The 13,295-nt window shown below is 42.1% G+C and overlaps 1 protein-coding gene across 5 annotated transcripts in view; it reads left to right on the forward strand.

The window, feature by feature from the left end:
- Positions 1–13,295, forward strand: part of ACTN1 (actinin alpha 1) — an 84,539-nt gene that overhangs the window by 30,839 nt on the left and 40,405 nt on the right. For all 5 annotated transcript variants that reach the window (XM_072115496.1, XM_072115499.1, XM_072115495.1 and 2 more), the window contains exons 2-7: positions 3,061–3,175; positions 4,897–5,016; positions 9,184–9,270; positions 10,095–10,182; positions 10,300–10,378; positions 11,026–11,107. In XM_072115496.1, coding sequence (XP_071971597.1) covers positions 3,061–3,175; positions 4,897–5,016; positions 9,184–9,270; positions 10,095–10,182; positions 10,300–10,378; positions 11,026–11,107 — 571 coding nt within the window. The remainder of the gene's footprint in view (positions 1–3,060; positions 3,176–4,896; positions 5,017–9,183; positions 9,271–10,094; positions 10,183–10,299; positions 10,379–11,025; positions 11,108–13,295) is intronic.

A 13,295-nucleotide genomic window follows, 5' to 3' on the forward strand; every position in this document is an offset into this window, starting at 1 on the left:
CTGGCTATATAGTGGGGCAGGGGGCTGGCTATATAGTGGGGCAGGGGGCTGGCTATATAGTGGGGCAGGGGGCTGGCTATATAGTGGGGCAGGGGGCTGGCTATATAGTGGGGCAGGGGGCTGGCTATATAGTGGGGCAGGGGGCTGGCTATATAGTGGGGCAGGGGGCTGGCTATATAGTGGGGCAGGGGGCTGGCTATATAGTGGGGCAGGGGGCTGGCTATATAGTGGGGCAGGGGGCTGGCTATATAGTGGGGCAGGGGGCTGGCTATATACTGGGGGATATGGTCTGGCAGGCTATATACTGGGGGATATGGTCTGGCAGGCTATATACTATGGGGCAGGGTCCGGCAGCCTATATAATGGGGAGGCTGTGACCAATGCATTTCCCACCCTCGGCTTATACTCGAGTCAATAGGTTTTCCCAGGTTTTGTGGTAAAATTAAGGGCCTCAGCTTATACTTGGGTCGGCTTAAATCTGTTCTGTGTCCTTCTTTTTCCTCTGCCTTTCTTCCTTATTTAAGCAGTTTGTGTAAATCCGCTTTCTGTCCTGTATCCACTGACAGCTGAGAGATAAAGGAACCTGATAAAGTGTCTAATGACTGTTGTCTTTATGGACAGTCCCTGCGTAGTCTAATCTCCTAAAGAGAGCTGATTCATCAAGGGAAATGTTCTCTATGTATGGAAGCAGTTAATCATTAGCCTCCGTATCTGTTTTAAGTGGACAGATTTCAGGAGGCTTTCGGATACACTGATAACTACAGGAGAAAGAAGCAGACAAAAAGAGAAGCTGATTTCTTTAATGACATACATTACAAAGTTTCCAGTTGTCACCTACTCTGTTTATTTTCGAAGTAAAGTATAAAAAGCTTCAAATGTTAAGTTACCTTTATTTGACATCCTCTATGAATACTCCTTTGAATTCTTGTGACAAGGACAAATAAGCCTTCTGCAGCAGTGAAATATTTACCGGGAATAAACAGCTTAATTTATGTAAGGTGAAGTCATTTGCTACTTTGATTATGGGAATAATTATTTGTGTCACATAGATGACTAATGTTAATTAAATAGGGCATGATTTTTTTTTTCTTTTTATCTTTTTGCATGCAGTAAATGTTGCCCATGGTTGTGATACCACATCTTGATTTTAGGCGATGTTGGACTTTCTGTGCTGGCTTGGGAAGGCTAGTGGCATCCTGGTATGTTACAGGTAACCAGTCTTGCCTGGTACAGGAAGCAGAGTGTGCGCCTTCCATAAACAGGGTTATGTTTCACGTACCCAGCAAGCGCGCCGAGCGACTGCGGCCGTTCCTAACCACCGACTGTGACAGTTTGGAAATGACTGGTCCAACTGTGACTTGTTTATCTCTTCTTAATCCTTGAGACAAACACAGAGAAGTGATTGTTCTTTGCTTTGTATATGTGCCAAAAATGGATGTGTGGTTTAGCTATAGCTAAAATAATAGTCTTTTGGAAAAAAGTAATTCTAATACATTAATGATGAGTGTAAAAAAAAAATTACTTTGCAAGACTTGGTTAAAAGAGAACCTGCCATTTAAATTTACTCACCCAAAAAAAATACTTCATTAAAAAATTTGGATTAATGAGCATGGCCCTACATGGTTCCTTTTTGTGGCTGCAATGTTGAAAAAAAATCCGTTTGTAAACTTATGCAACTCGCCTGCTGTGAGTTCAATCAGACTAAATGAGTCCTACATATTTTACTTACATTGCCCAGCCTCTCTGTTCCTGATTGGCAGGCCTCACTGCTGGGACATGCTGCCGTATGACACAATGAGAGAGAGAAAGGGCAGTTCATGTCATGTGATCAAGGTGATGTCATCTAAGGTCCTCTATCCAGTTACATTTGCAACATTTACCCCATGTATTTTTACCCCATGTGTGTTTGATCACATGGTGCTAAATGCAGAGAAGAAGCATAGGACATGAGGTAGAAGAGATGGGAGGGGCCAGATAAACAGGACACTCCCCTTTGATGCCATGTAATACAACATAAAGTTGATTAATGGGAATGTCAGGGAAACAGATCGCGAGAACAAGGGGTCTGTCGGACCGTTCTGCTCCATTAATCTCTATGGAGCTGACGTAGATCGCTGAGCACAGCGCTCCAAGTTCTCCGTCAGCTCCATAGAGAAAAATGGAGCAGAACGGTCATGCGTGGCCATCTGACGGAGCAGCAAGCGGTCCAACGGACCCCTCGTTCTCGCAATCTGTGGGGGTCTCTGCACGGAGACCCTCACTGATCAGCAAGTTAGGCCCTATCCTGGGGATGCTGTGCATGCTCAGTGTGTTACAGCCAAAAATTTTTAATTTTAAATAAATATTTCCAACTAGAACAGCTGTGACAAGCAATAGAAGTTTTATACTGGAAGTAGAAAATGCCAAGAGGCATTAACATTGTCCGTCGGTAGAATGGAATCCAGGCAAAGTATGACTTCAATGTAAAGATAAATGCTCAGATCAATAGCTGACGGCAACGAGCTATAAAACCATGAGGATAAGGCGTGTAATGATGATGAATGATGTGTAGAGCGAGGATTGAGAGATGATAAATAATTCAGCACTCTGTATAGAAGTCCTAGTCATTGATGCCAGTAAGTAAGTGTAAAGCCGTCAGTGTCGCTCTTCTAATGTTCGGAGCAGGATAAGCAGATTTTTTTTTTTTTTTTTAGTATCCCCTGGGAGGGTGAGTAGTTTTACAGTGTTACTTGATTACTCTGGAGAGACTAGATAAATCCTGAGCACATTTTGGCCTTTGACAGTCTATGCCCCATGGGAATTCATAGAGACTTGCATATAACTTGCAGCATCTGCAATGACAATGGAAATTAGGGAGAAAAAAATCCGATAGTGCAGTCACAATCGCTTATCACTGGTCTGCAGACCTGTATATATATATGCTGACCCTTTATCTCAAGCTCCAATGTGTACATAAGGACCATTTTTTAATATTTTGTAGACAGGATTTTGGGGTATATACATTTAGTTATTAGCTGCCTATTATCATAAGATTTACAAGTCTTATCTTGTGATCCACAGACCTTTACAGCCTGGTGTAATTCACATCTCCGGAAGGCCGGGACCCAGATTGAGAACATAGATGAAGACTTCCGAGATGGCCTTAAACTCATGTTATTACTTGAAGTCATTTCAGGTAAGGAATATATATATATATATATTTTTAACTCATTTTATTAAGTGTATTCAAAAAATACAACAATAATTGGTAAAATCACAAAAAAATTTCTTATCTGGGCTCATACACCATTTTTTTGGCATACAAGTCATGATCTAATCGAAAAAACTTGTGTACCACCAGTAAGCCTTGATTCATATCACGTTTGTGCCATACATTGTAAGAACATGTCAGGCGGATTCCCAACGTGTCCTTACAATGTATGGTACAGACGTATCCCACTGTATACTTATACAGAGCTTTCCAAATCAGTCCCTGTCCTCAATGGGGCTCACAATCTAATCAACCTACCAGTATGTTTTGGAGTGTGTGAGGAAACCGGAGAACCCGGAGGAAACCCACGCAAACACCCGCTCTCCATTGGCTTGTATTGCTTCCGCTGAGCACATACGTGGCTTAGCAGGAAGGAGAGACGTAGCTTGACTTTATCGCCGGATGCAACGTATACTATGCCTCCGTCTGCCACTATATGTCAATGTATACACTCCGTTGGAAGCTTTGCCGCCATATACACTGAGTGTATACAGAAAACGTGATGTGAACCCAGCCTTACTGCGATTATTTCCCCCTTTACTCCAGCTGTACACCTACTGCGCCTGGAGGGGCTTGAAAGGGGCGCAATCGGCAGCGGAATGGGCTGGCACGGAGGGTTGTCTGCGCACTTGCTACAGCCTGTGATTTTTCACAGGCTGCGGTGCAATTTTACATCCGGCAGAACCTAATGCAGAATTGGACGCGCAGCCGTCTTCTCAAATACGTCAGGAAGCCAGAGTGCATTGGAGGGGCGATGCACTTTAAAAGTCCATTGAAATCAATAAGCATTTCAATGAATATAATTGCCTTACAATGGATTACCACTGTAATTCTGAAATTAAAGGAAATGTACCATCACAATCCAGCATGTGACTGTGGTAGTAGTATTTAATATCCATTGCCTCTTTCCTTTTAAAATCAACTTTTAAAATTAAGCTTATGAACCTGAAGGGCACCTGGGGGCTTTTCCAGAGCCCCTCTGTGCCGTAACTTCAAAGGCTATTATAGTGTGTAAGGAGCACTTCCCCCTCCCACTGTGTGCTGAAACTTCGTCCACTGCAATGAGATTGCGTCAATCGGAGGGAGTGGGGAAGTGCCCAGAGAGGGAACACAGGGGAGGGTTAAACGGTAACAGCCTGTGAAGCTACAGCACGGAGGGGCTCTATTAACACTCCTAGGAGCTCTTATTATTAGCATTATGCTAATATGCTAATAATAAAATTATTTTAAAAGTTGATTTTAGAAGGATGGAGGCCATTGATAATACATATAAGCAGATACCACAGTCACAGTGCCTGGCTCTATGTGTAAGTGCCCCTGGTTTATCAGGATGGATTTTGATAGTAGATTTCCTTTAACAGTCAACCCACAGTAATTCCACAATGTATATCTTCCGTTAAAGGGGTTGTCTGTAAATGCCAAAGTACTAGCCACAGTTGGCATAAAAAAGCACTAAATGCACATCTTTCTGGTGCACAATTTTAGCGCAATCACCGCCGCCCTCATACAGACAGACGTTACATGGTGATTTGATATTCATAACCTATACTAAAGATAGACCATTAATAACGAAGTACCAAACACAATTAGGTTTATTAAATTACTCTGTAATTAATAAATATTAAATTTTTTTTACCTTCCTACAGGGGAACGTTTACCTAAACCTGAACGAGGCAAAATGCGAGTGCACAGGATCTCCAATGTCAACAAAGCGCTGGATTTTATCGCCAGCAAAGGGGTAAAACTAGTGTCCATAGGTGCAGAAGGTGAGCGATTTATCTTTGGACCCCCATGATGTTACACTGGATGCGTTAGTTATCTGGACCTGTGGTTTCAGCAGTTTGCTCACAAATCTGAAGCCTTTCCAGACATGCGATTTACTGTGCAGAAATATTTTATCACGTGCAGTACAATCTGATAAGAAATTCATTGCCTTCTCTGCGTGATACGTGATTTGTTCTTGTAATATGATAACTATTATAGTGCGCTGTAAAAGTGCAAAGTGCGCTATATTCCTTATCACCAATGTATGTGTCACAGCCTTTATATAGCTATTTCTATTTCCGGTACCGTATATGTGTTCAGTCTGGTGTCAGCCAACTCCTCTACTACACGCGTCTGGGGTGAAAAAATAGCATGACTTGTTTTATTTTCCCATGTACTCCTAAGGAAGGACACCATTCCCTACTAGAACCTCAGTCAGCATAGAGTGCATGTATGTGGGTGTGTGGGAAGGAATAGCTGATGCCACCTCTAGGCTGTGTGCCCTATAAACTGCAGTTTAAAGGGAACCTGTTGGCAGAAATTGACCCAATAAACCGCTAACAGTTTTGCTGTAAAGCAGCTTAGCACCTTCCAGATCATGTTTCTTATGTGGCCCAGTGTGGTGGCATCATCCAGAGAATCTACTTTAACCCCTTAAGGACGAAGGGGTTTTTCACTCATTTCTCGCTCTCCACCTTCAAAAGTTCATAACTTTTACCTTTTTCCGTGTACAGAGCTGTGTGAGGGCTTATTTTGTGTGTAACAAATTTTACTTTCGCGTCATGTTATGTATTATTCCATGATGTGTACTGGGAAGCAGGAAAAAGAATGTGTACGAAAAAGAAAAAAATGTTTTTTAAAAACTTCTGACGCTAATAACTTTTTCATACTTTGGGGTACAGAGTTCTGCGATGTGTCATTTTTTGTGAAATAAGTGGACGTTTTCATTGCTACCATTTTGAGGACTGTGCAATATTTTGATCACTTTTTATTACATTTTTTATGTCATGTAAAAAGGTGTAAAAGTCGCATTTCGGACATTTGGGCGCCATTTCCCGTTTTGAAGATCACCGTTGGCAATAACCGTTTTTATATTTTGATAGATGAGGCATTTTGGGACGCGGCGATACCTGATGTGTTTGTGATTTTTACTGTTTATTATGTTTTATATCAGTTTTAGGGAAAGGGGGGTGATTTGAATTTTTTATACTTTATAAATGTTTTACTTTTTTTTTTTAACTTTTTATTCCAGTATATGGCATTTTTGCATATGATTCATTACAATGAGCCACTGGATCACTGTAATGCATCTCCTGAAATCATGCAGCCTCGGGTCTGACGAAGACCCAAAGCTGTCATGGCAACCAATTGCCGCCCCCCGATGATGTTCAGGTGAGCGACGATCTGAAGAAACATGGCGGCTCCCACGCGCCGCCACCTTTTAAGTGCCACTGGCGACTTTGCCTGCGGCAGAGAAGAGGTTGACACCCACGATCGGTGCAAGCAGTGACCGCCGGTGATAGCGATTGGTCTTCGCTGCAATATGCAGCAAAGCCTATTTCTGCATGAAGAGGGCTCTGCCCGTGAGCCTTCTTTATACACCCTTCATAACTCTGAGACAGATATATCCGTTGCAGGGCGTGACGGGGTTAAAGGAAATCTACCATCTGCTTTTATACATGATGAACCAAACAAACCATGAGAATCCTGTGGCTACACTGCTGCAGAAACATATGCTCCAGCATTGTCCTGCCCAGCATAAGTAGGGAATACTTCATCACTGTGATGTCCCTGACAGGCAGAAGTAATCAATCGCTGCATTATCCCCCAGCTGCTGTCTATGAGTCATCCAGCTCAGGTCAATTAGTCCTGTCTGGACAGTTCAGGCAGCTCCTGTGTATGTGGAAGTAATATGTAAGGAAGCCAGCCTAATGTGTACAGCAGCCAGCCTCCCGAGCTCCTGAATTTAATAAATGTTTTTTTGAGCAAAACCACTAATTTCAGGGATTAAACAATATATGTTTCTATATCCGTGCCGCTACAGCATTCTCAAAGTATGTTTGGTTCTCAATGCATAAAACAAATGGTAGACTTCGTTTTAAAGGGGTTATCCGCGTTTTAAAAATTACTGAGGGCCGGGCTGGGGTGGGCTAGTTAAACATAATAAACTTGTACTTACCTCCTCCGGCGCCGCCGATGTCCCGCGCCGTGGTCCCTTCGATCCGTGCCCCTGTTTTTTTTTTTTTACAGGGGCACAGAAGCTGCGCACAGGGAGCTTCTGGTCCGCGATGTGGCCGGCTCCTCCCATCCGGCCCTATCTCTGTATTGTAAGCGCTGGGATATGGTGTCGGATGGGAGCTTCCGGGCGGCTGGAAGATCACTCTGCGCCCTTGTAATGAAACCAGCGCAAAGAGAAGACCAGCCGCGGCATGGGACATCAGCAGCACCGGACGAGGCAAGTACATGTTTATTATTTTTAAATAGCCCTCCCCAGCCCTGCCCTCAGTAATTTTTAAAACCCGGATAACCCCTTTAAGTGAGATTTAAATTGATTATAATGAGTCATGGATGTGGAGAGTTGTTGCTGATGTCAAGCTCTCCCCTGAATGCCCCCTCACACTAGGTTTCAGAGAGAGACACTTAGTTGATAACACCTGTCATAAGGGCATCAAATACAAGAAAGGGGGCTCGAGAGTGCAAAGCTTGGGCAGCTAGAATAGTTTTACCTCAGAAACTTGATGATAGATCTCCCCCCGCCCCGCCCCCCCCCTTGACGTCATTGCTGAATACAACCTATTTATATCCCACTTCAAAGTTGATTTTCTGGATGATGCCTCTGACATGGACAATGAAAGAAACATGATCTGTATGGAATGTAATTGCTTGATAGCATATTTGGTCAATTTCTGCTGATGGTATCCTTTTAAAGGAAACCTACCGCATGAAATGGTAGGTGTAAGCTGCAAATACCGAGCACCAGCTCAGGGTGAGCTGGTGCCGGAGCATATTTTCATTAGTGTCATAAACCGATGTTTAAACACTTTTGAATCTTTATAGCTGAAGCAGCTTCGGCGCACCATGCCGCGCGCCTACATAGGAAGTGAAGAAGAGCCGGTGACGTCACGCGCACACAGTCGCGCGCATGGTGCGCTGAAGCTGACACTAACGAAAATAAGCTCCGGCACCAGCTCAGTGCTTGGTATTTGCATCTTACACCTACCATTTCCTGTGGTAGGTTTCCTTTAAGTCAATCAAGATTGACTATGTACTAATAAAGGATGTAGAAACGGCCTGGTAACAGTAGATAAATCCTACCAGGCCAATCCCATCTCATTCCTCCTTCCTGCCCCTCAGTGATTCTATTCTGTTCCCATTAGTGAAGTTCAGGATCGGCTGTGGTTGGGGATTGTATTTGTCCTATAGCAATATAGTAATATAATACAATTTATAGCTTGATCGAATTTTTATGATATACTTGAGTGAAGTCTCCAGATATCTGTGAGGGTTTCCTTTACATGTATTGTCTTTTTGTCACTTGTTGAGCAGCAAACTTAACTTTTACAACCAGTGCCAGGCAGCTGCTGCCAAGGCAAATAAATATATGGGTTTCATCATAGGAGGAATACATGATAAGGAGATAGTGTTTCCTTTGTGCATATGACTAGTCAGATTGAGAAAGGAATATAGAGTTAAGCGCTTATGAATAGGAATAGTCATTCTGAATCGGCGCAGAAGAGGCAGTCAAGGTCATTAAGAGAAGGGGTGGATTAGAGTCCAAGGACAAGTTATCAAATTTACTGCTTATTCCGTTTGAAATTGATAATCTAAGCCCATATTCTTTAATGTATAGGTGCTGAACATGTGTAAATATATGAATGGACAGTAGAGAAGATTACCCTTGCTTTTTCTCTGGTATTCTCATAGAGATGAATGAAATGTCAGGGAACATGCACAACCTTTTATTGTGTTCATTGTGAGGTATAATGGACCCTTCATATTAGGCATTTCCCACTGCCTTGTGACATGGCCCACTGACATGATAACTTGAAACCATCAGAATACCCCCCTTACATTACATACTGCTGAGTGGGGGGACACTATTACTTTTAATATTTTATTTTTATATGAAGTTCTTTATATTTGATTAACCCTTTGTTGCTTATTTTCAGAAATTGTTGATGGCAATGCTAAAATGACCCTAGGAATGATTTGGACAATTATTCTCCGTTTTGCAATTCAAGACATTTCCGTAGAAGGTAATTTACCTTTTTTATTGAAGCATATATTGACACGTATATATAGGCTACTTTCAGCTGGGTATGGACATAGATCTTGGAGTGTGGTGTAGAGTTTACCCTTTTCCTGTATATGAATCTACTAGTATGGAAGTAGTATATGGTCCGGACCCACTAGTATGGAAGTAGTTTATGGTTCGGACCCTCTAGTATGGAAGTAGTTTATGGTTCGGACCCTCTAGTATGGAAGTAGCTTATGGTAATCTCTCTAGTATGGAAGTAGTATATGGTCCGGACCAACTAGTATGGAAGTAGTTTATGGTTCGGACCCTCTAGTATGGAAGTAGTTTATGGTTCGGACCCTCTAGTATGGAAGTAGCTTATGGTAATCTCTCTAGTATGGAAGTAGTTTATGGTTCGGACCCTCTAGTATGGAAGTAGTTTATGGTTCGGACCCTCTAGTATGGAAGTAGCTTATGGTAATCTCTCTAGTATGGAAGTAGTTTATGGTTCGGACCCTCAAGTATGGAAGTAGTTTATGGTTCGGACCCTCTAATATGGAAGTAGTTTATGGTTCGGACCCTCTAGTATGGAAGTAGTTTATGGTTCGGACCCTCTAGTATGGAAGTAGTTTATGGTTCGGACCCTCTAGTATGGAAGTAGTTTATGGTTTGGACCCTCTAGTATGGGAGTAGTATATGGTTCGGACTCTCTAGTATGGAATTGGTTTATACTGCTTTCTGTTGTGCCAAACATCTGTTCGCTGCGATGACCAAAACAATTTCAGCTTCTAATTGAAATCTTTACATTCGTTTCTCATCCTAAATGTTTATTTGCCCTTTTAGAAACATCTGCCAAAGAAGGGCTACTACTTTGGTGTCAGAGGAAGACTGCACCCTATAAGAATGTGAATATACAAAACTTCCACATCAGGTCAGTAACAACACCCACAACTATAATAAGGCCATTTCTTCTCCTGCTTGATGTCTGCATTATGTACATTCTTAGCAGATAAAACACTAGTGACCTGCATTCATGTTTCTATTGCAGCTGGAAAGATGGTCTTGGATTCTGCGCTCTTATCCATAGGCATCGTCCAGAGCTCATCGACTACGGCAAGTTACGGAAGGTAGGTAGCCGTTCTAACCCTGAATGTCCGGGTCATTTTCTGCAGTTTTGTTCTGCTCATCTCTATATGACTATATCTTTGGAACCGCTTTACATGTCACAACAAATTTAGTTTTTTATGACATGTGAAACTTTAAAGGAACATTCCAGTCAAAGCTAATTCATATAATATTGCCTGATGGGAGGAGCAGGACTCATTTTATTGTATTCCTAGAACCTAGAGTCCTGCTCCTCCCTTCATGCCTGGGACAAGGTATAATATAATGGGGACATGTATCTTTTATTTTTTGTTTGTTTTTTTTTCTTTCCTTTTTGCGACTTTCTGTTGTTTCTTGAGTACATCTTTGTGTGCACATTTGTGTGCACTTTATTTTCCAGGTTTTCCATGCGACTATTCACTTATGTATCGCTTTTGGCTCAATTCTACACCCAGCCGAGGGCAGGTGCAGAAGAAGGATTTTTTTTTTCTTGGATCCTGTTTTAACATGTAAATTGGAATCAATTGTTTTAAGGCTTTGTTTGTTTTTCTTCATTGGGGGAGAAACGGGTGCAAAAAAATGCTGAAACATTTGCAGAACATTTGATATATGATACGATAAATAATTTTTGGGAAACATTCACTGAAAATGCAATGTTTTGATTTTCCAGGATGATCCCTACACAAACCTGAACACTGCATTTGATGTTGCTGAGAGGTTCCTGGACATCCCCAAAATGTTGGATGCTGAAGGTAATTATCTATATGTTCAAAGAAGTCCAGCATCTGTAGATATTTTGATAATTTTCTATTTTCCATAACTTTCATAATAAGTTATCATAATTCCTCAGGTGTAGATGCCATTGAATTTGGGGCTCATTAGGCCTATCATAGGATATGATTCTGAGGACCCACCTTGATAAAAGATATTTCATATTCATTTTTTTAACTACCGTATGTCTACAAATTATTTTTGGTGGATCAAATCTGAAGAAATGGTTGTGGTTTTCTTCAAAGCAGGTTGTATAAGGAACAATACTGTGGGAGGCCATTCTTATCCTAATAATGTGGTCTGAATAGTTTGTATCCTTATTAAGTGAAAATGTATATTTATTAGTAGTATCCTGGGTGATCCAGCACTTTGCTGGCTTTTAACTTTTCAGCTATAGAGCAGAACCCCCCACAGTAGGTTTTTCAAGGGGGTTTCCAAGGTGAGGGCACTTGAAGCCTTGAAGATATCTCCATCCTTCGTGTAATGGATGTTTAGTTTTGGCTGTTTTTAGCAGCCTGTAGTAAACTTTCACTTTGTTCATTGGGTAACAGCCCTGCACAACCTCTTATATGAATGACCAACCCTACAAAAGGCCATGTATAATTTATTCCTACAAAACCCAGGATCTCTTCAGTAATGTGACTTGAAGCCCTTCCAATGTGTCCTCCAAGTCTTTATTTGGAAGATGATGTATTAATTTTCATGCAAGATACTATACAGGTCCTTAAATTGCTGAGTACGAGTTTATACATTTATACGGTTGAAAAAAGACACTTGTCCATCAACTTCAACTAAGGAAGGGAAGGGATTGGATGAGGAAGGGATTTAGGGGAAAATTGTATATAACATAACCATCAATGTTATTTAGGTGTAAAAAGGCATCTAGACCCTTCTTGAAGCTCTCTGCTGTCCCTGCTGTGACCAGCCCCTGAGGCAGGCTATTCCAAAGATTGACCGTTCTCACTGTCATGATGCTGTTAGTTGGGCCATGGTTTATAAGATATCTAGTATATTTATATGTTGAAAGCATTTTTCCTGTTATTCATGCAAAAATGTATGAACAATAATGACAAGTGAGTGTGCTACCACAGTCAGAGGTGTGTCCCTGCCTATAACTGACAATACCCTCTTGTCAATTTACTTTAGTAGATTGTCTAACTTGTGTGCCCTGAGTTGCTGTGCCAGATAACCGGTGACTATAGATACCTCTCTATAGTGCTGTGCCTATATAAACGATTGTGGCGATCACAGTGGTCAGACTTCCTTCGATCATACATTAATTTATTCTAGGGACAGACCATTTATTGAAAATTCTAGATAAACGCTCTAATCTAGGGCAATCCGCACACGTTGCAGATTCTGTGCGGATTTTACCATCAGATTTTGGTGTGGAACATCTGCAATGTAATACAATACCATTAAAGTGAATGTGTGTGGGAAAAGTAATTTTTTTTCCACACGGAAATTGTTACTCAATACGAAACATAAGATAATGATCTTGTTACTTTTATTGTGCCTTTTCACAGATTTTGCATGTGTTTTTTTTTTTTTAAAGGGAACCTACCACCACGAATCTACCTATAAAGGTAGATTGGGTGGTAGGTGGATGAATGGGACGTGAGGATAGCCCTTTTTAGAGCTAATCCTCACGTCCCCGCTAGCGTTTCAGAAACTTTAGTGCCCTAATATTTAAATTTTCTTAAGCGGCTACTGGGGCGTGAAGTAGCCGGACACGAAGCTACACGGCGCGGCTACTCCAAGCCCCAGTAGCCGCTTTACCCCGCCTACCCTGTGATCTTCAGCGCACAGCCTCGTCCGAGAAGCTGGAGTTCTGCGCATTTATATATATAAAATTACAGTGACTTCAGAATTCATTGGTGGCAGTGGGAATCGTTGGTAGTATTCTTGGTGAGCAATAGCACTTACCTATCCCGTGGGGCGAACCTTCACATCTGACGATTCCTGCGCTCTGCATAGGTAGACTATGCAGAGCGCAGGCCCGAGGCTGCGCGATCTCGGGAACGAGAACTCCGGCTTCTCGAACGAGGGTGCGCAGCTCCTCGCACCTGATCCTCCCCGAAGATCACAGGGTAGGCGGGGTAAAGCGGCTACTGGGACGTGGAGTAGCCGCGCCGTGTAGCCTCGTGTCTGGCTACTCCACGCCCCAGT

Source organism: Engystomops pustulosus, chromosome 7, assembly GCF_040894005.1.
Source record: "Engystomops pustulosus chromosome 7, aEngPut4.maternal, whole genome shotgun sequence".
Lineage (NCBI taxonomy): Eukaryota > Metazoa > Chordata > Amphibia > Anura > Leptodactylidae > Engystomops > Engystomops pustulosus.